This window comes from Ranitomeya imitator, chromosome 4, assembly GCF_032444005.1.
Source record: "Ranitomeya imitator isolate aRanImi1 chromosome 4, aRanImi1.pri, whole genome shotgun sequence".
In the NCBI taxonomy this organism is placed as follows: domain Eukaryota; kingdom Metazoa; phylum Chordata; class Amphibia; order Anura; family Dendrobatidae; genus Ranitomeya; species Ranitomeya imitator.
The window spans coordinates 384,052,308-384,079,736 of record NC_091285.1 but is presented as its reverse complement, the minus strand read 5'-3'; the positions used below and the strand labels follow the sequence as shown (position 1 = coordinate 384,079,736).

General features: G+C 48.4%; 1 protein-coding gene across 2 annotated transcripts in view; it reads right to left on the bottom strand.

The window, feature by feature from the left end:
* THAP9 (THAP domain containing 9) overlaps positions 1-27,429 on the bottom strand; it is a 76,458-nt gene that overhangs the window by 25,852 nt on the left and 23,177 nt on the right. For both annotated transcript variants that reach the window (XM_069765197.1, XM_069765198.1), the window contains exon 5: positions 15,374-15,581. In XM_069765197.1, the coding sequence (XP_069621298.1) occupies positions 15,374-15,581 (208 nt within the window). The remainder of the gene's footprint in view (positions 1-15,373; positions 15,582-27,429) is intronic.

Below are 27,429 nucleotides of genomic sequence, written 5' to 3'. Positions count from 1 at the left end.
GAAATATGAACGGTGCAGAGCACTATATGGCAGAGCTATGGGGAAATATGAACGGTGCAGAGCACTATATGGCACAGCTATGGGGCAGTATGAACGGTGCAGAGCACTATATGGCACAGCTATCGGGCAGTATGAACGGTGCAGAGCACTATGGCACAGCTATGGGGCAGTATGAACGGTGAAGAGCACTATATGGCACAGCTATGGGGCAGTATGAACGGTGCAGAGCACTATATGGCAGAGCTATGGGGCAATCATGAACGGTGCAGAGCACTATATGGCAGGGCTATGGGGCAGTATGAACGGTGCAGAGCACTATATGGCACAGCTATGGGGCAGTATGAACGGTGCAGAGCACTACATGGCACAGCTATGGGGCAGTATGAACGGTGCAGAGCACTACATGGCACAGCTATGGGGCAGTATGAACGGTGCAGAGCACTATATGGCACAGCTATGGGGCAGTATGAACGGTGCAGAGCACTATATGGCACAGCTATGGGGCAGTATGAACGGTGCAGAGCACTATATGGCACAGCTATGGGGCAGTATGAACGGTGCAGAGCACTATATGGCACAGCTATGGGGCAGTATGAACGGTGCAGAGCACTATATGGTACAGCTATGGGGCAGTATGAACGGTGCAGAGCACTATATGGCACAGCTATGGGGCAGTATGAATGGTGCAGAGCACTATATGGCACAGCTATGGGGAAATAATGAACGGTGCAGAGCACTATATGGCACAGCTATGGGGAAATAATGATCTATTTTTATTTTTGAAATTCATCGGTAAATGCTGCATTTCCACCCTAGGCTTATACTCGAGTCAATAAGTTTTCCCAGTTTTTTGTGGCAAAATTAGGGGAGTCGGCTTATACTCGGGTCGGCTTATACTCAAGTATATACGGTATGTGGTTTTTCCTATGTTATTCCCATTTCTTTGCTTGTCTTACTTGTGAATTTTCTTACAGGGACAACATCACTAAAGGTTTTAGTGAGTTTTATGGGAAGGAGTATTGACAGCGCAGTCATCCAATGACTGCTTCTCGGAAAGTCAGCTGATATGGGGAGGAGCTGTTATGAGGCGGTAAGAGTCAGTCAGAAAAGGATGGTGATGGCAGCAAGGACTGGTATCGGAGACTGACAGAAGACAGGCCTCCACAAGGATATGAGTCCTGCCACAGGGAGCTAGAATGGAAGGCAGCAGACAGCCGCCATTGTGAGAGGATTTTCACTGCATTTCTGGGAGGGAAAGTCGCTTCAGAAAGAAAACAGCTCAGCCACTGAGGTGTAACTGAGTGAGGGTCTCCACAGAGAGAGAACCTGAAAGCAGCCAATATCACACTGAGCAACTGCCTTTCTGCAAATGTTCATCTGTAAGGAATAGGCTGATCTGTTTCCCTCACAACTGTATATAGTTATCTACCAGATTACCCCCAGTAAACTCCGTTGTATATACAAGCTGCCTCTGTCTTCTCTGGGGAAATATCTACATTTATAAGGCAAGAAATCCCACTTATTAAACCTGACAGGGCACACCTGTGAAGTGAAAACCATTTCCGGTGACTACCTCTTGAAGCTCATCAAGAGAATGCCAAGAGTGTGCAAAGCAGTCAAAGCAAAAGGTGGCTACTTTGAAGAACCTAGAATATAAGACATATTTTCAGTTGTTTCACACTTTTTTGCTGAGTATATAATTCCACATGTGTTAATTCATAGTTTTGATGCCTTCAGTGTGAATTTACAATTTTCATAGTCATGAAAATACAGAAAAATCTTTAAATGAAAAGGTGCGTCCAAACTTTTGGTCCGTACTGTAGTCGGTCAGCTCATCGCAGTTTTTTTTTTTTTTTAGTTTGTCACCACCACTGAACCGAACTTACTCTACTGTTTGATCTGATTTAAAGGAGAAAAATGCCCCAACTATGAGTATTTTAAGTGTCCACTTGGTGATAAAGACAAAGCTGGGCCCCTCATGTGATATGCTCAAGTTGTTCAAATGGTCTTCGTGACTGGTTGAATATGAGGAAAATGGCTATGCCATTGGCTGTTCCCATGATTTGGAGAGAAGCCAAAAATCATGGTGATGACTGCTACTTTTTTTTGTCAGACTGAAGGGCTTTTCTACGAATAACAAACATAAGAATAATTACCCTGAACTTGAACCTGCAATTAGGCCAGTTCCACATGATGGTACCTTGCCAGTTCCTGTACCATCATTGTCTGGATTGGATGAAAATGAAGTAGAATATGATGACTATGGAGCTGAAGCTACTGGCAAAAGACATGGAAACCTCAAGTCAAGATGAGTACGTACCTGATGGAGCAGCCAAAACGCTTTACTCCACATGAATTAAATGATCTCATCAGAGACCTTTCATTGTCAAAAGATAAAGCTGAACTTCTTGAATCTAGGTTGAAACAGAAGAATCTTCTTCATGATGATGTCAGTGTGTTATTACCGAAATAGAAGTAACACTTTAACCAATTTTTCATACTTGATGGACCAATGGTGTACTGTAACAATGGGAATGGCCTCTGAAGAATATTTTGTTGCAGATTGGCGATAGGTTGACTCATCCCAAAGAAGTTTGAAAGCAGTGTCCCTTCACAATGGAAATATGAAACCATCAATTCCTATTGCTCACTCATGTAATCTAAAGGAAAGTTATGAAAATCTGTCAGTTGTTTTGGATGCTATATAATATAAGCATCAGCAATGGAATATATGTGGAGATTTGAAAGTATTGTTGCTTATTGTGTTTATGAGACAGTAGTAATACAGTAGAGCATTTTGTTCATCGTGATTGGGGACAGAGAAACATCTATGCTCCAGGTAGAGAGGATGTTCTGCATAATCCTTTAGTTGCTCCAACAAAAATCTTTCTTCCTCCACATATAAAGTTGGGATTGATTAAAAACTTTGTGAAAGCCATGGCAAAGACAAATTCACAAGGGTTCTAGTACATTTCACAGAAATTCTCCAGCATTTAACCAGCAAAACTGAAGGAAGGGGTATTTGTTGGTCCTTAGATCAGAGAGCTTATGAGAGATGATGTTTTTGAAGGAACTCTAATTGATAAGGAATTGAGATCTTGGAAAAGCTTCAAGTGGATCTGTGAAAACTTCTTAGGAAAACAAAATCTCCAGAATAAGTTGAAGGTGTTGAGGAACTGCTAAATGCATACCAGTGTCTTGGACGTGGCATGTCTCTGAAAATGCACTTTTTGCATTCACATTTAGATTTCTTCCCTCAAAATCTTGGGGATGTAAGTGATGAACAAGGCGAACGGCTTCACCAGGACATTACAGTAATGGACCTTAAGTCAGCAAATTATGGTAGAAAACCCACCAACACAAAGATATAGCTGTTTTGTAGGAAGAAATGAGCTAAAATTCTTCCAAGACAATGTGCAGGAATAATCGTCAAATGTATTCCATGGATGAGTGTTACAAAACGTGTTACAGAAGGGGGATACGAAAGGTCATCATTTATCAGTGTTACACCTGCCCTGACAAACCTGGTCTGTGTATGAAAGACTGTTTCAGAGTCTAAGGGCTCATACTCACTTGCGAGAAACTCTGATGAGTCTCGCACGGCAATACCCATCACTGCACCTGACACAGAGGAGCAGAGCGTGCGGCTGCACGCTTCGATCTGAGCGCCGGCAGCAGCGTGGGGTATTAACATGCGAGACTCATCCGAGTTTCACGCAAGTGAGTATGAGCCCTTAGACTCTGAAACAGTCTTTCATACACAGACCAGGTTTGTCAGGGCAGGTGTAACACTGATAAATGATGACCTTTCGTATCCCCCTTCTGTAACACGTTTTGCACCTTTTTGCAACCTTTCTCACGTTGACACCTTCAGTTCCGGAACTGCTAGGGCTGACTCCTTCATGACTATCAAGTATTAGGGCCTTGAAGACAACCTCCTGGAACTGAAGGAAGGTCCTGGTCTGGCCTGCACATCGTGATAGCACAAAAGAGTTATTATTTATTTATATAGCACCATTGATTCTATGGTGCTGTACATGAGAAGGGGTTACATACAAATTGCAGATCACTTATAGTAAGGAAACTAACAATTACAGACTGATACAGAGGGGCAAGGACCCTGCCTTTGTGGGCTTACATTCTACAGGATGGTGGGGAAGGAGACACTAGGTTGAGGGTTGCAGGAGCTCCGGTGTTGGTGAGTCGGTAGTTCCAGTAGTGGTGAGGAGGCAGCGGGGTCAGTCCAGGCTGTAGGCTTTCCTGAAGAGGTGTGTTTTCAGATTCCGTCTGAAGAGTCCGAATATGGTTGATAGTCGGACATGTTGGGGCAAAGAATTCCAGAGGATGGGGGATATTTGGGAGAAGTCTTGGAGGCAGTTGGGTGAGGAGAGAATAAGTGTAGAGGAGAGAAGGAGGTCTTGGGAGGACCGGAGATTACGTGAAGGAAGATATTGGGAGATTAGTTCAGAGATATATGGAGGAGACAGGTTATGGATGGCTTTGTAGGTCAGTATTCGTAATTTGAACTGGATACACTGAGGGAATGGGAGCCAGTGAAGAGATTTGCAGAGGGGGGGAAGCAGAGGAGTAGCGAGGAGAGAGATGAGGGCATGCACAAGCATTTTAGTAGATTGACTGTTGAGGAAAGGACGGATTCTGGAGATATTTTTGAGCTGGAGGTGACAGGAGGTGGAAAGAGCTTGGATGTGCGGTTTGAAGGACAGGGCAGAGTCAAGGGTTACTCAGAGGTAGTGGACTTCCGGTACAGGGGAAAACAGGATTTTTGGTTGCTTACCGTAAAATCTGTTTCTTGAAGCCTCCATTGGGGGACACAGGAACCATGGGTGTATGCTGCTGCCACTAGGAGGCTGACACTATGCAAATAAAAAAGTTAGCTCCTCCTCTGCAGTGTACACCCCACCGACTGGCATTATACTCTTCAGTTAGTGAGAAAGCAGTAGGAGATAATGAAACAAGGTTGAAAACCATAACCACAAACTTGAGAACTGTAACGTGAGAACAGTCATAGAACAGATAACAGAAAACATTGGGAGGGAGCTGTGTCCCCCAATGGAGGCTTCAAGAAACAGATTTTACGGTAAGCAACCAAAAATCCTGTTTTCTTTATCGCCTCTCATTGGGGGACACAGGAACCATGGGACGTCCCAAAGGCGGGAAAACAGACTTCCATCAGGTCAGAGGACTCACCACTGCCGCCTGCAGGATCCTTCTGCCTAGGCTGGCGTCCGCCGATGCGTAGGTATGGACCTTGTAAAATTTGGCGAACGTGTGGATGGAAGACCAAGTTGCCGCTTTGCAAAGCTGTAGGGCGGAAGCCCTGTGGTGCACCGCCCAGGAGGCGCCGACTGCCCGGGTAGAGTGAGCCTTAATCCCAGGAGGGGGCACTCTGTTCTTGACCCGGTAAGCCTCCAAAATTGCCGTTCTGATCCAGCGAGCAATAGTCGCTTTAGAAGCCGGCTGGCCTCTGCGCGTGCCATCAGGAATGACGAAAAATGAATCCGTCTTCCGGAAAGAGGATGTTCTATCCAGATAAATCCTCACTGCCCTGACTAGGTCCAGCTTGTTCAACGATCGCTCCAGAGGATGAGTCGGAGCTGGACAAAAGGAAGGTAGAACGATGTCCTCGTTGAGGTGGAAGGTGGAAACCACCTTAGGAAGAAAAGAAGGTGGAGGTCGGAAGACCACCTTGTCCTGGTGAATGACCAAAAACGGAGGGCGGCAAGACAGTGCCGCCAGCTCGGAAACGCGGCGAATGGACGTGATGGCCACAAGAAAGGCCACCTTCCAAGATAAAACTGATAGAGGAATCTCCCTAAGAGGTTCAAAGGGAGAAACCTTCAAAACGTCCAGTACCAGGTTTAGGTCCCATGCCTCCACAGGGGCCCTGTACGGCGGGACGGCGTGGGCTACCCCCTGAAAGAAGGTCTTAATCTGTGGCCGAGAGGCCAAGGTCTTCTGAAAGAGGATGGAAAGCGCAGAGACCTGACCCTTCAGGGAACTAAGAGCCAGGCCCGAATCCAGTCCTGCCTGAAGGAAGGCCAAAAGAGAAGGCAGGGAAAAAACCATAGGCGGCACGCGGTTGGACTCGCACCAACGGAAGTAGGCCTTCCAGGTGCGGTAGTAGATCCTGGAAGACGAAGGCTTCCGAGCCTGAATCATGGTGTGAATCACCCGGTCCGAAAGGCCGGACGCTCTTAGAACCGCGGTCTCAACAGCCACGCCGTTAAACTGAGCGACCGAGAATTCGGGTGGCAGATCGGACCCTGGGACAGCAGATCGGGCCTGTCTGGAAGGCACCAGGGAGCGTCCGCGAGAAGGTTGACGAGCTCCGCGAACCAAGCTCTCCTGGGCCAATCCGGGGCGATCAGGATGACCGGCACCCCTTTCGCTTTGATCTTCTTCAACAGTTTGGGAAGTAATGGAAGGGGTGGGAACAGATAGGGCAGCTCGAACTGTGACCAAGGAATGGCCAGAGCATCGACGCCCACTGCGAGAGGATCGCGTGACCTGGAGACGAATTGTGGAACCTTCCTGTTGATCCGAGACGCCGTGAGATCCACATCCGGAGTTCCCCATCGAAGACAAATCTGATGGAAGACCTCCGGATGCAGGGACCATTCCCCCGCCGCGAGACCCTCGCGGCTGAGGAAGTCGGCGGCCCAGTTTTCTACGCCGGGGATATGCACCGCGGATATCACCGGAACCGTTGCCTCTGCCCAAAGGAGGATCTTGGACACCTCGGCAAGGGCCAAGGAGCTCCGAGTCCCCCCCTGATGGTTGACATATGCCACAGCCGTGGCATTGTCCGTCTGGATCCGGACTGGAAGGCCCCTGAGGATCCTTTCCCAATGGCGGAGGGACAGAAAGATGGCCCGAATTTCGAGGATGTTGATCTGCAGCGCGGACTCCTGCAGCGACCAACGGCCCTGAACCGTCAGGTGGCGAAAAACCGCACCCCAGCCGAACAGGCTGGCATCCGTTGTCACCACCTGCCAGTGAACCGGAACGAAGGACCTGCCCTGGGAGATGAGAGGAGACGTCAGCCACCAGTTGAGAGACCGCTTGACCCGAAAGGAGAGTCTGATCGGCCGATCCAGGGAGAAGACCGACCTGTCCCACTGAGACAGAATGGCTTGCTGAAGGGGTCGAGAATGGAATTGGGCGAAGGGAATCGCTTCCAAGGTAGCTACCATCCTCCCCAGAACCTTCATGGCCGATCGGAGGGAGGGAGGCCGAGGACCCTGGAGCAAGAGAATGTCCCGACAAAGGGTGGATCTCTTGTCCTTGGGAAGGAAGACTCTGGACTGACGAGTGTCGAAGAGCATGCCCAGAAAGATGATGCGCTGAGAAGGAATAAGGCAGGACTTCTTCCGGTTGACCAGCCATCCGAAACGGGATAAGGTGTCGAGAACAATGGACAAGCTTTCGTGGGCCTGAGCAAAGGACGGAGCCTTGATGAGGATGTCGTCGAGGTATGGAAACAGAACCAAGCCTCTGACCCTCAAAATGGCCATCAGCGCCGCCATGATTTTCGTGAACACCCTTGGCGCGGTTGCGAGACCGAACGGCAGGGCGACGAACTGAAAATGATCTTGTTGCACTGCGAAGCGCAGGAAACGGTGATGTCCGGGAAATATTGGAACATGTAGGTAGGCGTCCTGGATATCTATAGAGCATAGAAATTCCTGAGCCTCCATGGAAGCAATTACTGAACGAAGGGATTCCATCCTGAAGTGTCTCAGGCGAACCCTCCTGTTCAGCAATTTGAGGTCCAGAATGGGACGAACCTTGCCGTCTTTTTTCGGTACCACAAAGAGGTTCGAGTAGAAACCCGTGTACCGTTCCTTTTCTGGGACGGGAACGATTACCCCGGATTTGAGCAGAGAAGCGATGGCTGCGAAGAAGCCCGGAACCAAAGCTGGATCTTTTGGAGGACGAGATTGGAAGAAACGATCTCTGGGTCGGGAGGCGAACTCTATTTTGTATCCCGAAGACACAACTTCCCTGACCCATGCATCCTCTACTGCGGAAATCCAGACGTCCCTGAAACGGAGAAGACGGCCCCCCAACCTGGGAGTTGGGCTGGAGTCTTGCCGAGAGTCATGCGGAAGTGGATCTTCCAGTCCTGGGCCTGGACGATCTACCCTGGGAATAGCGAGGACGCCAGGACAGAGTGGGCCTGAAGGACACCGCCTTCTTCTCTTGACGTGCCTGTGGCCTCTGTTGCTGCTGGGAAAAGGAGTTTGATGCAGCGAAGCGACGAAAAGGCCGGAACGAGCGAAACTGCCGTCTAGGAGGAGGGCGACGAGGTTTAGCCTGGGGGAGAAGGGAACTTGTGCCCCCAGTGGCGTCCTTAATGATCTGGTCCAGCTGGGAACCAAAGAGACGAGAGCCCTGGAAGGGCAGACTAGTGAGGGACTTTTTGGAGGACAAGTCCGCCTGCCAGGCCTTGAGCCAAACGGTCCGGCGGATGGCAACGGCATTGCTGGAAGCCTGAGCCGCACAAGAGGCGACATCCAGGGAGGCGGAAACCAGGTATTCACCAGCGTGGGAAATCTGGTTGGCAAGTTCCGCTAATTGCGCGGGAGGAGCTCCGTCCAGGATACCTCGCCGCAGATCCTTGGCCCATTTTGAGATGGATTTTGAGGCCCAAGTGGAAGCAAAGGCCGGGCATAGCGCTGCTGAAGCCGCTTCGAAGGCAGATTTTGCGAAGGATTCTATAACTCTGTCGTTAGAATCCTTCAGAGACGCTCCGCCGGAGAGTGGGAGCACCGTGTTGGTGGACAGCCTGGACACAGGTGGATCCACCGAGGGAGAGACCGTCCAATTGGCGGTAAGATCTGGTGAAAAAGGATATAACACCCCCAGGCGTTTTCCCCTCTGAAAACGTCTGGTCGGATTCTCTCTCTCTCTGGCCAGGATTTCCTCGAATTCAGGATGAGGGGCAAAAAATTTTGAAGGTGGTTTGGCCCGTCTAAACGAAACCGCCTGATCTGCGGGTTCCGTAGAGGGATCCTTAATGCCACAGGTTTGGTTTATAGCCCGAATGAGGTTCTGGACCGACTCACTCATGGTGGCGATTTGGCTAGGATCCAACTCCGACATCTCCTCTGAGGGCGCATCAGATAAAGCCTCGCCTGACTCAGGGGAGGAGGAACGGTGCGACACCAACCGCGGGGGAGGGCCGTGCGGCGAGATGGAACGCGAAGAGGACTCAGACCGACGTTCCTGTCTGGACCTTTTGTGGCTAATCAAGGAGGGCTCGGGCGGCGGTTCCTGCGACCCGCTGGCCACTGCAGGGGTCTGCAGGGGTAACCGATCCAGCGCGGACACCAGGGTTTGAGACACCCGTGTTAAATCGGCCACCGATTGTGACAGAGAAGCGGCCCAGCCTGGGATGGGGGGATCACTCTCGGGCGGAACAGCCGGGGGATCCTGGGCGGTGGGAGCAATCGGGTTGCTGCAGGACTGACACAGCGGGGAGGACTGACCTGAGGGAAGTTTGCTGTTACAGGACGAACATGCAAAGTACGTGACTAAGGTAGTAGATGAAGAAGAAGTAGGGGGGCGAGAGCGGCCCCCTTTAGAGGAAGACATTTTGAGGGACCCTGAAGATGCCAGTTGGTTAGGGGACAGTGGGCAGAGGGGGGTGTCAGACTGGAGTGCAGCTACTCACGGACCCGGTCCTGGAAGATGTCCCACTTGTCCTTGGTGGAGAAATCCCCTGGTGCTGAGCTCACAGAAGATGCGGGCGAAGGAGCGTGGCGCGCTGCGTGAGGCACTGCAAGGGCTGCTGCTGTGGTGTGAAGCGATGCTCACACCAGACGAGTGTCCCACGAGGAAGGGGGGTGGAGCTAGACGCAGAGGCGCCGGTGGGCAGGTCATAGTATGTCGGGCGGGAAAAAAGCCCGCCCGCAGAAGCGGAAGAGACAGATCCGAAGACCGGAAGTAGGCCCCGGCCGAAGCCGGGGCATAAATTAGGAACCGGCGGCCGGGAAACGAGCCGCGGCGCCGGTATAGAGCGCCGGAGCTATGCGCCGCGACGGGAGGCTGGCGGCACAGGCGCCGCAGCCTGCTAGGCTGCGCCGCTGAAGGGCGCCGCAGATCCACCTCCTGCGGCGCCGGAGCAATGCGCCGCGACGGGAGGCTGGCGGCACAGGCGCCACAGCCTGCTAGGCTGCGCCGCTGAAGGGCGCCGCAGATCCACCTCCTGCGGCGCCGGAGCAATGCGCTGCAGCGATAAGCAGCGCGATAGACTGCAGGGCTGCTGCGCTGAGGACTGTGCCCAGTGAAAAACCGCAGCGCTGATAGTGCGCCGCGGAAAGGAGCGAACAGCAGCCAAGAGCTGTCAAGAAAGAAGGTGCTGGTCACGGGTGAGAGCGCTGCGGCCAGAAAACAGGCGCCGCAGCCTGCTCAGAATGGGGAAAATGCTGGAGCTCCAGGATCACCGATAAAATATCGACCGCGCCGCAAGGTTACAGGCGATGACCGGGTAAGAGAGGGTCACCGTCTGGGAGCCCTTAACAAGAATCCCCCCCCTAACAAGGATCTGGGATGGGATAGGGGAAATACTCACCTAAAAAACATCCCACGCCGTACTAACCTTAAAAGAGGGTGAGACATCCAGGGCTGATGGACGTCCTCGTCTCCGCCGACCGACAGGCTCTGGTGGGCGAGTGGGTGGGGGACGGAGCCAGGACCGGACTTCTGAGCACGCTGGTGTGTCAGGATCTTGGTCCTGGTGAGGGATCTGTGAGGATACGGGGTGGCAGTACACACCGTACTCATAGTCCGCTTGTGGGAATACAGGTGTGACTGTTCACCCTGTATCCCTCCGAGGAAAACTGAAAGAAAACGACGCACATTGAGGTAGATAAGGGTCTAATGAAAGACCCGTGTCCACCTCCTAATGACACTAAGCTAAACTGAAGAGTATAATGCCAGTCGGTGGGGTGTACACTGCAGAGGAGGAGCTAACTTTTTTATTTGCATAGTGTCAGCCTCCTAGTGGCAGCAGCATACACCCATGGTTCCTGTGTCCCCCAATGAGAGGCGATAAAGAAAGCGTGATGTCGTTAATTGCGATAGATAGGTCAGGTAAGGAAGATCTATGAGATGGAGGAAAGATGATGTGTTCAGATTTGTTCACATGGAGTTTGAGGAAGCGAGAGGAGGAGAAGGAGGATATGGCTGATAGACACTCCGGGATTCTGGACAGCAGAGGTGACATCTGGGCCAGAGAGATAGATCTGAGTGTTATCAGCATAAAGGTGGTACTGGAATCCAAGGGTCTTTAGGAGTTGAGCAGGCCAAGTGTATAGATTGAGAAGAGTAAGGGTCCTAGGACAAAGCCTTGGGGGACTCCAACAGAGAGAGGGTGGGATGAGGTGGTAGTGTGGGAGATGTTGAATGTGCGGTTGGAAAGGTATGAGGAGATCCATGATAGGGCGAGGTCTTTGATGCCAAAGGAAGAGAGGATATGTATTAGGAGGCAGTGGTCAACTGTGTCGAAAGCAGAGGACAGGTCTAGAAGAAGGAGTATAGAGTATTGTCCGTTAGCTTTGGTTGTAAGTAGGTCGTTAGTAATTTTGGTCAGGGCTGTCTCAGTTGAGTGATGGGGCGCAAACCAGATTGTAGATTGTCAAAGAGCAAGTTAGATGAGAGGTGGGAGGAAAGTTCAGCGTGGACTAGCAGCTCCAGGAGTTTGGAAGCGAATAGGAGCAGCAATATTTGGTGATAGCTGGACATAGGAGTTGGATCGAGGGCTGTACATTGCCATCTGTATGATTTCCATGGCCAGCTTCTTGCACTAAACCTTGTCTTTTATCATGGCACTGTACGGCTGGAGGACTTGATCAGATATATCAACTCCCACCATGTTCTTGCTGTACTCCAGTACAGTTTGGTTTGTGGACCTCGTACAACGGTGGGGATGTTGCCATCACCATGTATGGTGGTCAAGAAAAGGACATCCCTATTGTCCTTGACCACTCGGATGTTGGCGCTACATTGGGCTCTGCTTTCACCCTGAGAACCTACCCAATTAGCATCCTAGTTTTGTGGACAGTACCATATGCTGCGGTAGCTCGTGCAGAGAGGACCTTGACGGGTGGGATGCTGGTATAAAAGCTGATGAAAATAAATACACTAGCGCCCCAAAAATGGAGATATAATGAGTGTGTAGAAAAGCTGCAGACAGATACACAAACCAGTGTGAAAAGCTGTGGAAGAAGAAAAAGAAATTGATAACAGATTTAGTTGGTATAAAAGCTATCTGCATAGAGGTGAACACCTTGATCCAGCAGTGGGTCCCAGGACTCACTCCCAGGATGGGGGGGGGAGGGGGAGGGTATTCAGGGGGTGTAACCCAAGGTCCTCTCACAGAGTTTGTAGAGTTTAATCCGTACCTGGCCCTTTTACTAGGCAGATATTGCCGGAATTTGAGCCTCCCCATGAAATGTATTAGGGACTCATCCACACAGATGTCCCTTTGAGGAACGTACACCTCAGCAAATTTGTTGCTAAAGTGACCAGTGACTGTCCGAACTTTGAAAAGTCAATCAAAGTTGGGGTCACCTTGGGAGGACATTGTGCATTATTATTATAATGCTTAAATTTGTAGATGGCCTTAAGGCGTGTCCGGGGCATGCTCTGGAGCCACAGAAACAAAGTGCCACCCAGTGTGCGCGCTCACAACGTATACGTCACCAAGTGACTGACTCATCGCGACTCTGGAGCATATGCAGATATAAAATTTAGCTGGGGACGTACAACCAGATTCAGTGAGCATGCACAAGGACCTCATACTGAGTGCGCAAGCGTGAAATTTTCTGTGCGATTGTTGTGACATCGGGCAGTCCAGGCAGAGGTTGCGAAGAGCATGAATAATTTGAAGATGACCATGCAGGAAGGATATAAAGCACCTCACCAATAACTGAAAAAGAGGGTATATGATGCAATCACCTAAGGATAAAAAGTGTGTGCGTGCGTGCGTGCGTGCGTGTTAGATCGATATTGGGAAATTTTACTTGAGAAGACCATATTAGTGATGAACATTGCATCACAAGAAAGGCATTGAGGGCTGAAAAATGATGTGACAGGTTCCCTTTAAGGACAAGTTTACAAAAAACTGAGAAAATAAGTTTGGAATAAATTTGGAGCTCAAACTTGCCTATTCAAGTACCGTATATACTCGAGTATAAGCCGAGATTTTCAGCCCAAATTTTTGGGCTGAAAGTGCCCCTCTCGGCTTATACTCGAGTCAAGGTGGGCGGCAGGGTCGGCGGGTGAGGGGGAGAGGGCGCTGAGGTATACTTACCTAGTCCCAGCGATCCTGGCGCTGTCCCTGCCGTCTTCCCGGCATCTGCGCTCTGACTGTTCAGGTCAGAGGGCGCGATGACGCATATAGTGTGCGCGGCGCCCTCTGCCTGATCAGTCAGAGCGGAGAGAGACGCCGGGAAGATGGAGGCGCCGGGACCGGACGCCGGGAGCTGCAAGCAAGAAAGGTGAGTATGTGTTTTTTGTTTTTTTTTATTGCAGCAGCAGCGGCCATGGCACAGATTTATGTGGAGCATCTATGGGACAAAATGAACGGTGCAGAGCATATATGGGGCACAGATATGGGGCAATAATGAACGGTGCAGAGCACTGTATGGGGCACAGCTATGGGACAAAATGAACGGTGCAGAGCACTATATGGCACAGATATGGGGCAATAATGAACGGTGCAGAGCATATATGGGGCACAGATATGGGGCAATAATGAACGGTGCAGAGCATATATGGGGCACAGATATGGGACAAAATGAACGGTGCAGAGCATATATGAGGCACAGATATGGGGCAATAATGAACGGTGCCGAGCACAGTATGGGGCACAGCTATGGGGCAGTATGAACGGTGTAGAGCATTGTATATGGGGCACAGATATGGGGCAATAATGAACGGTGCAGAGCACTGTATGGGGCACAGCTATGGGACAAAATGAACGGTGCAGAGCACTATATAGAACAGATATGGGGCAATAATGAACGGTGCAGAGCATATATGGGGCACAGATATGGGGCAATAATGAACGGTGCAGAGCATATATGGGGCACAGATATGGGGCAATAATGAACGGTGCAGAGCATATATGGGGCACAGATATGGGACAATAATGAACGGTGCAGAGCACTGTATGGGGCAGAGCTATGGGACAAAATGAACAGTGCAGAGCATTGTATATGGGGCACAGCTATGGGACAAAATGAACGGTGCAGAGCACTGTATGGGGCACAGCTATGGGGAAATATGAATGGTGCAGAGCACTATATGGCACAGCTATGGGGAAATAATGATCTATTTTTATTTTTGAAATTCACCGGTAAATGCTGCATTTCCACCCTAGGCTTATACTCGAGTCAATAAGTTTTCCCAGTTTTTTGTGGCAAAATTAGGGGGGTCGGCTTATACTCGAGTATATACGGTACATTGATTCTTTAAAAAAAAAAAAAAATGGGCAGCACTTGGACATCCAATTGCGGTCTGTTTTTTTTTTTTTTTTTTTTTAAGAGTTTTTATGGTAGGAAAAGCTTGAAACTTTTTGTTCTGCATATAAGAAGTAAAAGTAAAAAAAACAAACACATGACATGTATAGGAAAAACATACACACAAAAAAGAAACTGATTCAGGCACACTTATAAAGTCTTTTTTTTTCAGCAAATTAAAAAAAAAAATCATTGAGAGATCGTTCAGTGTGCTTTAGCTGCCATTGTTCTCGGCAGCACAAATCCTATTTACACAGGATGATGCGCTTCCGAGAATGATAATGTCTTATGCAGATATTCGGGTGATAGGCAGCCTTCTATAGACTGAAAAATTGAGAGTGAGCTTTCTTAGAAATACTTGTTCACGACAGCCTCGCAGCTCATGTTCTCACAACAGACAGTGCAATTTTGGGTGCCCTGTTCTATGTGAAGCTGGAAGCACAAATCTTCTGCTGGCTTGCACCTGTCTCCCACCATACTTTTACATTAATCATCTTGGGTGGAAAGTTGGCAAAACTGCACTTGTCTACAGTAAAAACATTTTTTTGACAAGTCAAAAGTTCAACTGAAAGTACAAGTTGACTATCCATGTACGACATGCCAAATTCATCATAGTGGCTTATGCTGGATTATAATCTGATCCACCTTTAGACTGTCAATTCTAACTTTAAATTTTCACATTTCAAGACATAATTCTCTTTTCCATCTAGACCACACCCTTTTTCAGGAGATGACCAGATTACTGGTACGTTTCACCTAGTAAACCTCCCATAGTGTAAAAAAAATTTTTTCTATGTTTTTTTTTTTTAAATGTCAGCTGGTACCTTCATAAGGCTGAAGAATGTCCAAAAGCTGGGAGCTCAATAAGTTTCGCTTGATAAGCTCATGATAAATACTAAGGCAAGTCTGGCGTGAACGCTTCTCTCTGTCTTTCGCATTTCTAAGTTCCTTCTCTTTTTGTGCTCTTGAATCTTCTGATACTTGGAGCTTCCTTTTTAGAGTATCAAGATCTGGAATGAAATATGGGTGATCCTAGAAAACAGTGTTTATACTCAAAGATTAAAAAAAGTAATTGAATGTCAATAAAAACATTCCACATAGGCAATTAAAACAGGTATCCTATCTGCTACAGAAATTTGGATTTTTATACTTCCCATAAAATTCCTTTCTATTAGAATAGACTTGCGACATAGCTCTGAACCTATTTGTTTTCTTCTTTCTCAAGGTCAGTTTTGGGTGTTTGTGGGAAATGTTTTTTTATTCCCCATGTTCAAGTCATGTTGGCATATGATCTGCCATTAGAAGATTTGACAAAAGTGTTGGCTCTGCCTTCTACAAGTGCACTAGGCAACTCCGTTTAGTGCCACAGACGGCAGGAGAGCAAACACAAATCAATGGAGAAATTCTAGAACAAGTAAATCAAAAATCAACGTGATCTAAACTCGGGGGGGGGGGGGGGGGTGGGAGAACAGTGGCAATCACAGGTAACAGATGAACAAGAAATAAAAGAGAGTGATGTCCTTCAATCTATTCCTTGAGAAAGGGGTTTTATAAGAAGTACAAAAACAGGGATTTTTGTGTACTCACTGTAAAATCCTTTTCTCCGAGCCACTCATTGGGGGGACACAGGACCGCGGGGTGTATGCTGCTGCCACTAGGAGGCTGACACTAAGTTAATACAAAGAAAATTAGCTGCTACTCTGCAGTATACACCCTCCTGCTGGCTCCTAGAGAACCACTTCAGTGCAAAAGCAGTAGGAGAACATTAACAACATATAAAAGTACATGCCAAACTAACTAAAAACACCAGCCATTAGGCTAACAGGGTGGGCGCTGTGTCCCACAATGAGTGGCTCGGAGAAAAGGATTTTATGGTGAGTACACAAAAATCCCTGGTTCTCCTTCGCCGCATTGAGGGAAACAGGACCGTGGGATGTCCCAAAGCAGTCCCTGGGTGGGAAAACGACAGAAAACATCAGGCTTCACGTAACAACTGCCTAGATGTGCGCCACCGCAGCCTACAGAATTCATCCGCCCAGCCCTGCATCAGCCAAAGCTTGGGTATTCTAGAGCAGGGGTCCCCAACTCCAGTCCTCAAGGCCCACCAACAGGTCATGTTTTCAAGATTTCCTTTGCATTGCACAGGTAATGCAATTATTACCTGGGCAAGACTAAGGAAATCCTGAAAACATGACATGTTGGTGGGCCTTGAGGACTGGAGTTGGGGACCCCTGTTCTAGAGCTTCGAGAAAGTATGTAGGCTGGACAAAGTCGCAGCTTTACAGACCTGCTCCACCGACGCCTGATGCCGAATGGCCCAGGAAGCACTCACTGACCGAGTGGAGTGCGCTCTGATCCCCGCTAGGATAGGCTTACCTGTGATGCGGTAGGACTCCTGAATGGTGGACCAAATCCACCTAGCTATCTTGGTCTTTGAAGCGGCTGGGCCCTTCCTGTGGCCCTCAGGGAGCACGAACAAATAATTCGACCTTCGGAAGGACGCCAGCCTCGATACGTACCTTCTTAGAGCTCGGACTACATCCAGAGTATGGAGAGCCCTTTCCACCCTGTGAACTGGAGTCAGACAAAATAAAGGAAGAACAATGTTTTTGTTAAGGTGGAAGGATGAGACAACCTTGGGCAAAAAGGATGGGGACTGCCTGAGGACAACCTTGTCCTGATAGAACATAAGGAAAGGCACCCGACAGGAAAGAGCAGCCAACTCCGAAACCCACCTGATTGATGTGATTGCCACTAGAAAAGTAACTTTCCAGGACAGAAAGGTGAGCGAAATGTCCTGAAGCGCTTCAAAAGGAGCTTCCTGTAAGACTCCCAAGACCAAGTTAAGGTCCCAAGGGTCTAAAGGTCTTCAATGGGGGGGAAGCACATGAGTAAGCCCCTGAATGAACGTCTTCATCTGAGGTTTTGGCGCAATCCTATGCTGGAATAAGACCGATAACGCAGATATCGGGCCCTTGAGTGAGCTGAGCGCCAAGTCTTCATCCAGACCGGTCTGTAGGAATTCTAAAATGGTGGTAATAGAGATGAGGGAGACGTCCACAAGCTTTGCACCAAGCAAAGAATGTCTTCCAGGTATGGTGATAAATGCGTACCGACGCAGGCTTATGAGCACTGATCATTGTGGGCGCGACATGTTGTGAAAAAACAGCCTGGGTCAGAATCCAGGATTCAACAGCCAAGCCGTTTAACACAGGGCCGCTGAGTTCTGGTGGTAAATCGGCCCCTGGGAGAGCAGATCTGGACAACCCAGCAGTCGCCAGGGTACGTCGGCGATGAGGCGCACCAACTCTGTGAACCACACCTGGCGTGGCCAATCCAGAGCAACCAGGATCACTGGAACCCCTTCCGCTTTGATCTTTCTGATGACTCTTGGAAGAAGCGGCAGCGGGGCAAAAATGTACGGAAGATGGAACTGTCGCTACGAAAGAACCAGAGCATCCACTCTTATGGCTCTTGGATCTTGCTACCGAGCTATGAACCTGGAGACCTTGGCGATCAGTCTGGACACCATAATACACATCCGGGGTCCCCCAACGAAGACAGATCTGTTGGAAAATATCCAGATGAAGTTCCCAGCGAAACGCTGGCGGCTGAGGAAGTCTGCCGCCCAGCTATCCATACCTGGTATGTGTACTGCCGAGATTACCGAGTGGTTCCTCTCTGCCCATAGAAGAATGCGGGATACCTTGCACATGGCCGCCCTGCTGCTGGCACCCCCTTGTTGGTTGATGTATGCCACCTCCGTTGCGTTGACCGATTGAATTCGGATGGGGTGACCAGCTAGGAGATAATGAAACTGCAGTAGCGCTAGCCATATCGCTCGGATTTCCATTGATTGAAAGTTTCGATTCCTGAGATGACCAGCGGCCCTGAGAGGTGTGGTGACGAAAAACTGCTCCCCAGCCAGAAGACTGGCATCGGTAGTCACCACTAGCTGTTGAACCAGGAGAAAGGACTTTCCCTAGTTGAGGGAAGAACTCAATGTCCACTATCTGAGAGACTGCCCGCAGGGATAGGCGGCACCGGCAGTCGAGGGAGAACGGGTTCCTGTCTCACGCCGCTAGAAGAGCATGCTGTAGGGGACAGAGGTGCATCTGTGTGAAAGAAACTGCTTCCATTGCTGCCACCATTTTGCCAAGTACCCTCATCGCAAAGTGGATGAAATGAGGGGATGACTGAGAAAGTGCGCGGGCTCCTTGCTGAAGGGCTAAGACCTTCTCGAGGGAGTATCACCAACCCTCAAGAGGTGTCCAGGGTCATGCCTAAAAAGGATATCTGCTGAGCTGGAAGGGGGAAGACTTGGCTAAGTTTATTAGCCAACCCAGTTGAGAGAGTATCGCAAGTGATACGAATAGACTCCGCGCAGTCGTGGAAAGACGGACCCTTAACCAGGAGGTCGTCCAGATAGGGTAGTACGACCATGTCCTGGGAGTGCAGGATGGACATGACAGCAGCCATGACCTTTGTGAAGACCCTGGGAGCGGTAGCAAGGCCGAAGGGCAAGGCCGTGAACTGAAAGTGCTGTTCGTGAATGGCGAAATGCAGGAACTTTTGGTGGGGGTGGGGGTGGGGGAATTGGGATGTACAGGTAAGCATCTCGAATATCGATGGATGCTAGAAACTCCCTTTTTCCCATTGAGGTGATGACCGAACGCAGAGACTCAATGCGGAAATGACGGACCATGTCAAACTTGTTTAGAAGTTTGAGGTCTAGTATGGGTCTCTTGAACCTTTCATTTTCCGGAACCGGGACAATGATGCCATCGTGGCAGAGAGTCTATGGCTCGGGAAAGAGCCTTTGCCCTTGAAGCTGGAAGTCGGGAAGGAAAGAAACGAACCGGGGGACGCAAAAAAAAAAAATCTGTAAGACACGAGGTGTCTGACCCATTCGTCACAAACGAATAAGAGCCAGACCTGGTGAAACAGAAGTAGGCGACTGCCTACCCCGCTGCTGTCGACCGGATAACCCCATGAGTCATTGGGTGGAAAATCTGTGGGACCTAGATCCCTTAGATCCAGACAGTTTGGGCCGGCCCTTCCATCGCTGATTGGACCTAAAGGATTCCTGAGGTCCTCTGTTAGTGCAAGGAGAGCGTCCTGATCCTGAAGAGGTAGTGGTAGTGGACCAACCCTGATCGTCGCGAAAGGATCGGAAACGGATTTGTTGTTGATGCCAAAAAGGATGCCTAAGCCTCTGCTGGGGATGAAATTTGCTCTTTCCTCCTGTAGTATCAGAGATAAGCTGATCCAGCTTCTCTCCGAACAAACGCCCACTCTGGTAAGGAAGAGATGTCAGACTTTTTTGATGCAGAAGCCGCCTTCCATTCTCTGAGCCATAAAGATCTTCCGATTGTGATGGCATTTGCCGCCGATAGAGCTGAACAGTGTGTACCAGGTAATCTCCTGCCTTAGAAATTTGGCGAGCCAGCTGCATTGCCTCTGGAGGAAGATTACTGCTCTGAATGGAATTAGCCAAGGTCTCAGACCAGGAAATCATTGCTTTACCTACCCACGCTGCAGCGAAGGAAGGCTATAGAGCCGCACCTGAGGCATCAAAGACAGATCGAGCCAAATTTTCTATCTGGTGGTCTGTGGTATTTTTAATAGATGATCCGTTTGGCAGGGATAGAAGGGTTTTGGATGCCAGACTGGCAGCTCTACTACAGGGGACTCGGCCCATTCTTTTCTCAGATCAGCTGAGAAAGGGTACTTCAAGCATTGTCCTGTAAAGCGCTTATGCAGTTGCATACTGTGCTGATTAACTATATCCTGAAACTCCGGGTGAATGGCCAAGGTTCTATGAGGACACTAAGCTTTTTTGACGCACACAGCGTGATCCGGCACAGAGCCGGAGTCTTCATCAACCTTGAGAGTTTGGTTGACAGCCTCAATCAGAAAAATCAACCGTCCTCTGAAAGCCTGGCGAATCCAGATCTAAGGAGACGTCCGATTCATACTCAGAAAAGAGTTCGCTACCAACGTCTGGAGAGTGAGAACGAGAAACTGAGCTCACGGACACCATGGTATGTGATTGCATTGGAGACTTAGAACGTATCAGTTTCCTGGACGCTTGTACGTTTCTAGATTGTGTGCGGCCCCTGCTAGAGGACTGTTCCCATGTAGGGGAGGGTCCTTCCGCGTCAGACATGCAAACGCCAAAATCCCCAGAAGGAACACTGAAGGATTCAAGCGCTTTGGCCAGAGAAGTCATAGATAGTACAGACGAGACCCACTCAGGGGGACTAAGGACACTGGGCTCAGTGTCAGAGGGGGGCTCCTGAGCGCATTTGGGGTCACAGGCTTTGCAGAGCGGCAAACTCTGAGCTTTTGGAAACAGACTGGCAGGAGTTACATGAAGTGAAAAAGACTGTAAGAGTCTTATGGGACTTTTTAGGTGCCTGAGGCTGGGACATGATGTACTCCTATGTGCCCCCTTAATCAGGGTTCTCACGGAGGATAGGATACTGAAAGGGAGAGAGTTAGTGGCAGTGCTCCTACCCAGGTCCTTTGTCCTAGCCACGAGAATCACACTCCAAGTCGCTATCAGAGCAAGCAGGAGGCTTCCTGAGCATCCGGAGGCCCTGTCAGCTTGTGATAGGGTGTAGGAAGATGTCCGACGAGATTTCATGGGCAACTCTCGTTCAGAACGAGAATGGCCAGAAACGTGGGAGGAGTCGCTGGATCGCGTCTTAGCAGGGGCAGATCGGGAGGCAGAGCTTCGGCCTGTACAAGGCCAAAGCCGGGGACTAAATTTTTACCCAGGCCCAAAAAAACAGAAAAACGTCCCCCCTGCCAGGAAAAGTCTGCTGCCTGTGCCCGGACTGCTCAGAGCTCCGCCTTCTCAGTGCTTACCAGGAGAGGGTGGAGATGTCCTTCGGATGATGCTGCAGGTATCCTTCGCTGTAGTGCAGGTACTTCTATTGTGCAGCTGCTGATGATGGTGATTTTTACCCTATGCTTGGTTAGAAAAAAAAAGTAACCATTACTGACTACCACATTTTTTGTTCTTGATTTCTTTTAGTGTTTCTTAAAGCCAGAAAGTTACCATTTGAAATGACTTTAGTTTTGTGCCAGGTCTGTGATCTGCTTTTTTTCTACAAAATTAAACAACTGAATGAACATCCTCCAAGGCAGGTGATTCCATAATTTTTGCCAAGGGTTGATAAGGCAAAGAGGGGGTAAAATGGTAAAGGTGTCCCCTTCTCTAAGGCATTCACGGTGAAGGCCCTTGGGTCTCGGGACTTTGTGACATAGGTTGGTGTCTTGTGATTGAGATGGAAAGTGAGGAGGTTTTAGTCAGGGTTCTCATGTAAAAACAGAGCTGTCTGAAGCCCTCTGGGAGGAGAGCCCGCTCTTCCAGATCCAGGTTTTCATGGTTGATAAAGTCTGCAGCTGAGATTTTCAAACCGGGAATGTGGACAGTGAAGAGTTCTGTAATGTGAAGATTTGACAAGTGAAGATATAGAGAATCACGCAGATATTTGTGAGTGGCTATATTTCTGGGGAAGAAGAGCAATAGCTTCCCCATGGCATCTTTGATATTGATAAAGTATTTACTAAAGAGTCTATCACCTGTGAAAGGGAGACAAGTAAGGGTCTTTTTGAATGCCATTTCTCTAATCTTGGAACTGAACCACATGAAGAACCAGCCAGCCATAGAATTAGCTTCAGCATGTTCCTCAAGTTGAGCTGACTCAAAAGAGGCATCACAAAAGGAAGACATCAAGAAAATCCTCCAGAGGAGACCAAAAAATAAGCCCTGGAGAAACTGATTAGCTCAGGCTGAACAAGCCTTGCTGACCCAAGCAAAAGCAGGACAAAGTTGAACCTGCTGCTGATCTCCTTACTTATCAGATTAATAAAGAATGCTGAGTCAGAAAATAAACTAGCTATCGGAGAATCCACAGGGGGGAAGAATGTGAACTATTGAGCAACAGATTGCTCTACAAAGGAAAAAACTACCTCAAACCTCTTAATGAAAGACATGCATCTGTGTTTCCATTCTTTGGCAAGAAGACAGTCAAAGTCTTCGTGGTTGGGAAAGTAGGAATTAGTCCTACCGGTAATAGTGTTTCCAGGAGTCCATCATGACAGCACCACCAGGAGGTTGTCCTTCTTATCCTTGATAAAGAAAGGAACACAGAAGAGGGTAAATAGCCCCTCCCCACCTCCACCCTTCAGTGATTTTCCCAAGTACCACACCAGGATGTATGCAAGTCTATTTTATTGGAATTCCTTTCTACACATGTTTACATCACATAGACAGGAACTCAAGGGAGGGTATATAAGGGGTGCTGTCATGATGGACTCCTGGAAACACTATTACTGGTAGGACTAATTCCTACTTTCCAGGACATCCCTCCTGACAGCACCACCAGGAGAAATACCAAATAACTCCTATTTTTAGGGTGGGTTTACAGCTTGGAGGACTTTCCTCCCAAATGTAGTTTGTTGGTTTGCTGTAACATCTAATTTATAATGCCTACAGAAGGTATTTGATCTAGACCAAGTTGCAGCTCTGCATATTTGGTCCATAGAAGCCCCAGCGCTTTCTGCCCATGAGGCCGAGACTGCTCTCAACGAGTGCGCTTTGAGACTTTCCGGTGGGGGTTTCCCTGCCGAGATATAGGCTGCCCTGATAGTTCACTCAATCCATCTAGCTAGAGTAGCTTTGGATGCCTTCTTCCCTCTGTTTCTTCCGGCCATCTGGATGAATAGGTTAGAGTCCACTCTCCAATTGTTTGTCATCTCTAGGTAGTGTAGAATTGTCCTTTTGACATCTACGGCGTGAAGAGAACACTCCTTCTCATTACTATAATTTTAGCAAAATGTGGGTAGAACAATCTCTTGACTTCTATGGAAGTCGGAAACAACCTTAGGGAGAAACCCGGGATCTAGTTTAACGATGATACAATCGTCTTAAACTTTCAGGTATGGATCTTTAATGGATAAGGATTGAATCTCGCCGATACGTCTCGCTGATGTTATTGCTACTAGGAAGAGGGCCTTAAAGGTTACAGCTTTTAAGTCTGCTTCATCTAATGGTTCGTATGGTTCTTTACAAAGCTCATTCAAAACCAGGTTTAGATCCCAAGGAGGTATTGTACTGCGTATTGTAGGCCTAAGTCTTTGGATGGCCTTAACAAATCTTAGTATCCATGGATTTGTAGCTAACAAAGTCATAGAAGGAACTAAGGGCTGAAATTTGTACTTTTAACGTACTAGGTCTTAGTCCTTTATCAAACCCTGACTGGAGAAAATCTAGGATTTTAGGGATATCTGGGCCCTAAGGGACTGACACAGGAGTTGTACTCTGAACAGAACTTCTTCCATATCTTCCCGTATATTGCAGAAGTCACAGGCTTCCTACTGCTCTGGATAGTGGCAATGACTGGTTCCGAGAGGCCTTTCGACTTTAGGACCTCTTTCTCAGGATCCATACTGTTAACTGTAGCAGATCCGGGTTTAGATGAAGTAGAGGGCCTTGAGATAAAAGATCCGGTCTTGCTGGTAGATGGATTGGCTCTTCCAAGGACATCCATTTCAGTAGAGGAAACCAGCTCCTTTTGGGCCAGTATGGAACTATTAGTATTACTGATGTCTGGCTCTCCTGGATCTTGCTCAATACTCTCGATATTAGAGCCAATGGAGGAAAATCCTGTCCCCTGGATTTAGAGAAAAGAACCTTTCTGTTTTTGTATTTTTCTTTAAGGTGAATAGATCCACCTCCGGGAAACCCCAGCGTTGGGTTAAGTGGAGGAAGATCTCCTGATTTAAGGACCATTCTGTGGGGCATAACTTGTCTGCTCAGAAAGTCTGCTACCTGGTTTTCGGTGCCTTTTAGGTGAACTGCCGTTCTTGATTTGACTGTGAGCTCTGCCCATGAGAATATCGTATCTGACAGGTCCTGTAAATGATGATGTTTTGGACCTCCTTGGTGAAGTAGGAAGACTACTGTTGTTGAATTGTCTGAGAAAAAACGGATGTGTTGGTCCTTTAACTTTTCCTGATGTGTCTTTAAAAGGGACACTGTCACCTGAATTTGGAGGGAACAATCTTCAGCCATGGAGGCGGGGTTTTGGGGTTTTTGATTCACCCTTTCCTTACCCGCTGGCTGCATGCTGGCTGCAATATTGGATTGAAGTTCATTCTCGGGTAAGGAAAGGGTGAATCAAACACCCAAAAACCCCGCCTCCATGGCTGAAGATTGTTCCCTCCAAATTCAGGTGACAGAGTCCCTTTAAGGCTTCCCAGACAGCTCCGAGCTCTCTGTAATTTGAAGACCTGCTTCGTATTGACGCGACCCAAGTTCCTTGAGAGTAGTGTTCCTCTATGTGGGCTCCCCAGCCTTTGAGACTTGCATCCGTGGTGATGTTCACGCACGGAGATGTTCTCCAAGGTCTTCCTTTCTCCAGGTTTGTTGGTATGGTCCACCATGACAGTGATCTTTTTGCGTCTCTGGACAGACGCACTTTGTTGTCCAGGGTTGTGTCCCTGCCGTCCCAAAGTGAAAGAACTTCCTGCTGCAGGGGTCTTGAGTGATACTGACTCCATTGAACGCTGGAAATGCATGATGTCATTAACCCCAGCACCCGCATGGCCTTCCTTATGGAGGTATGTTTTTGCTTTTGCAATATTTGAATCTCTCTTTTGAATGATTCTTGCTTGTGTTGCCGGAGGTACGTATGTTCCTGAGCTGAGTCTAGGATCACTCCAAGAAATAAACTTCCTTGTCTCGGGTTCGAAGTTTTATTTTTTTAGATTAGCCATCCTAGGCTTTTTAGAACGGACATTGTCATTGTTAAGTTCTTCTCCATCTGTTGAGAGGAGTCTGCTATAAGCAGGATGTCATCCAGATAAGGGACGATCAGGATCTCTTTTTCTCTCAAAAAGGACATCACCTCTGCCATGAGTTTGGTGAAGATTCTGAGGAGGCGGCGAGAGGCCGAACGGCAGGCACGTGAACTGAAAGTGTAGAATGTGATCTCCGTCTTTTATAGCAAATCAGAGATATTGTTGGTGTGAGGCGTAGATGGGAACCTGTTAGTAAGCACTTATTAGGTCTAAAGTGCTCATTACTGATCCTTTCTGGATTAGAGTACTGATCCTTTCTGGATTAGAGGTATTACGGATTTGAGGGACTCCATCTTGAACTGTTTGTAAGTTACTGACAGATTTAGTGGTTTTAGATTTATGATCGTACGGTATTCTCCACCTGGTTTCTTTATGGAGAATAGGCTTGAATAGGGTACCTTGAACCTCTGAGAGTGGGGTACCGGAATGATGGCTCTTATCTGGATAAGTTCCTGAATATCTTTTAGAAGTCTCTGGTGAAATGTCGAGGACTGAGTCCGAGTCAGACGTAATCTTCTGGGGGGGGGGGGGGGGGGGTGTGTGTTGGGGGGGGGGGGGGGTAACTGGCTGAATTCTATTCTGTACCCCCGTTCTATCCTACTTAAGATCCAAGATTTTGAGTGATCTTCTGCCAGCCCTGTAAGAAGTACTGGAGTCTTCCACCCACTAAGCTGGCGTCGTTGTCTTGGTTCTTGGCTTCTGATCCTGAAAAGGTACCTCTGCTTCTACCCCCTTTTGGGTAGCTCCATCTTCCGCCTTTTCCTCTATAGTCCTGTCTGGGATGGGAACGAGTCCTACAAAAGGACGGTGGATTTTTCAACTTTTCCTCAGGAAAGCCTTTCTTCTTGTCTGCTGCTTTTTCAAGCACTTCATTCAATACTGGACCAAAAACATGAAGGCCGGAGAAGGGTATTGAACACAGTTTGTTCTTTGACTGCGTATCGCCAGACCATGACCTGAGCCATAGAGCTCTTCTTGCAGCGTTAGATAAGGCGTTGTTCCTTGCTGCGAACCGAACTAATTCCGCCGAAGCATCGGCCATAAAGTCAGTCGCCATCTTTAATAACGGTAAAGATTTTAGGATTTCCTCTCTGGGAGTTTTATTGGTAATTTGGGTTTCTAATTTTTCTACCCACAGAGTCATTGACCTGGCCACTGAGGTCGCAGCAATATTAGTCTTCATGATAGCTGATGATGCTTCCCAGGCCTTTTTGAGGAGATCTTCTGATCTTTTGTCCATAGGGTCTTTGAGACCAGAGGAATCTTCAAATGTTATGGTGTTCTTTTTTGAGACCTTGGCCACTGGTATATCCACTTTAGGTACAGATTCCCATACTTTGGTCTCGTCTGGATCAAAAGGGAGTCTGTATCTAAAATCTCTTGGGTCTACTAGCTTCTTTCCGACATCCTTCCATTCTTCCAGGATCATTTCTGTTATATGGTGATTCACCGGAAACACCCTGTTTCTGCAAGCTCTGAGCCCGCCAAACATCTCATCTTGGACCGTAAGGGGTTCTGTGGTCTCTTCCACCTTCATGGTGTTTCTAACGGCCTGCAGGAGTATGTCCGTGTTTTCAGAAGATAACAGATATCTCTTTCTTTCTTCTGGGAGGATGGCTGAAGAACAATCACCTTCCACAGAATCCGATATAGAGTAAGTTGAAAGCTCACCCTCTTCGGAGCTACGGTCCTTCTCCCACCTGGGCCTCTAATCATAGTTTTAATACTATCTAGAAAGGAGGACTGCTCCTCTTTAAGTAGTCCCGACATACATAAGTCACACAATTTCTTAGAATGTTCTTCTGGAAGTCTGTTAGAACATAGTGGACATCTATTAGTCTTGCGTTTAGGAACTGCCGCTGCACGTTTGGGCGCTTCCTTATCCTGCAATAGATATATAAGAACGCCCTATTGCTCGTGTGTGACAAATGCTGTGAAATAAACCCCACTATGTATAACTTACATGTTCTGGGGCAAGCTCTGAGGATTGAATGTCTGCACGACC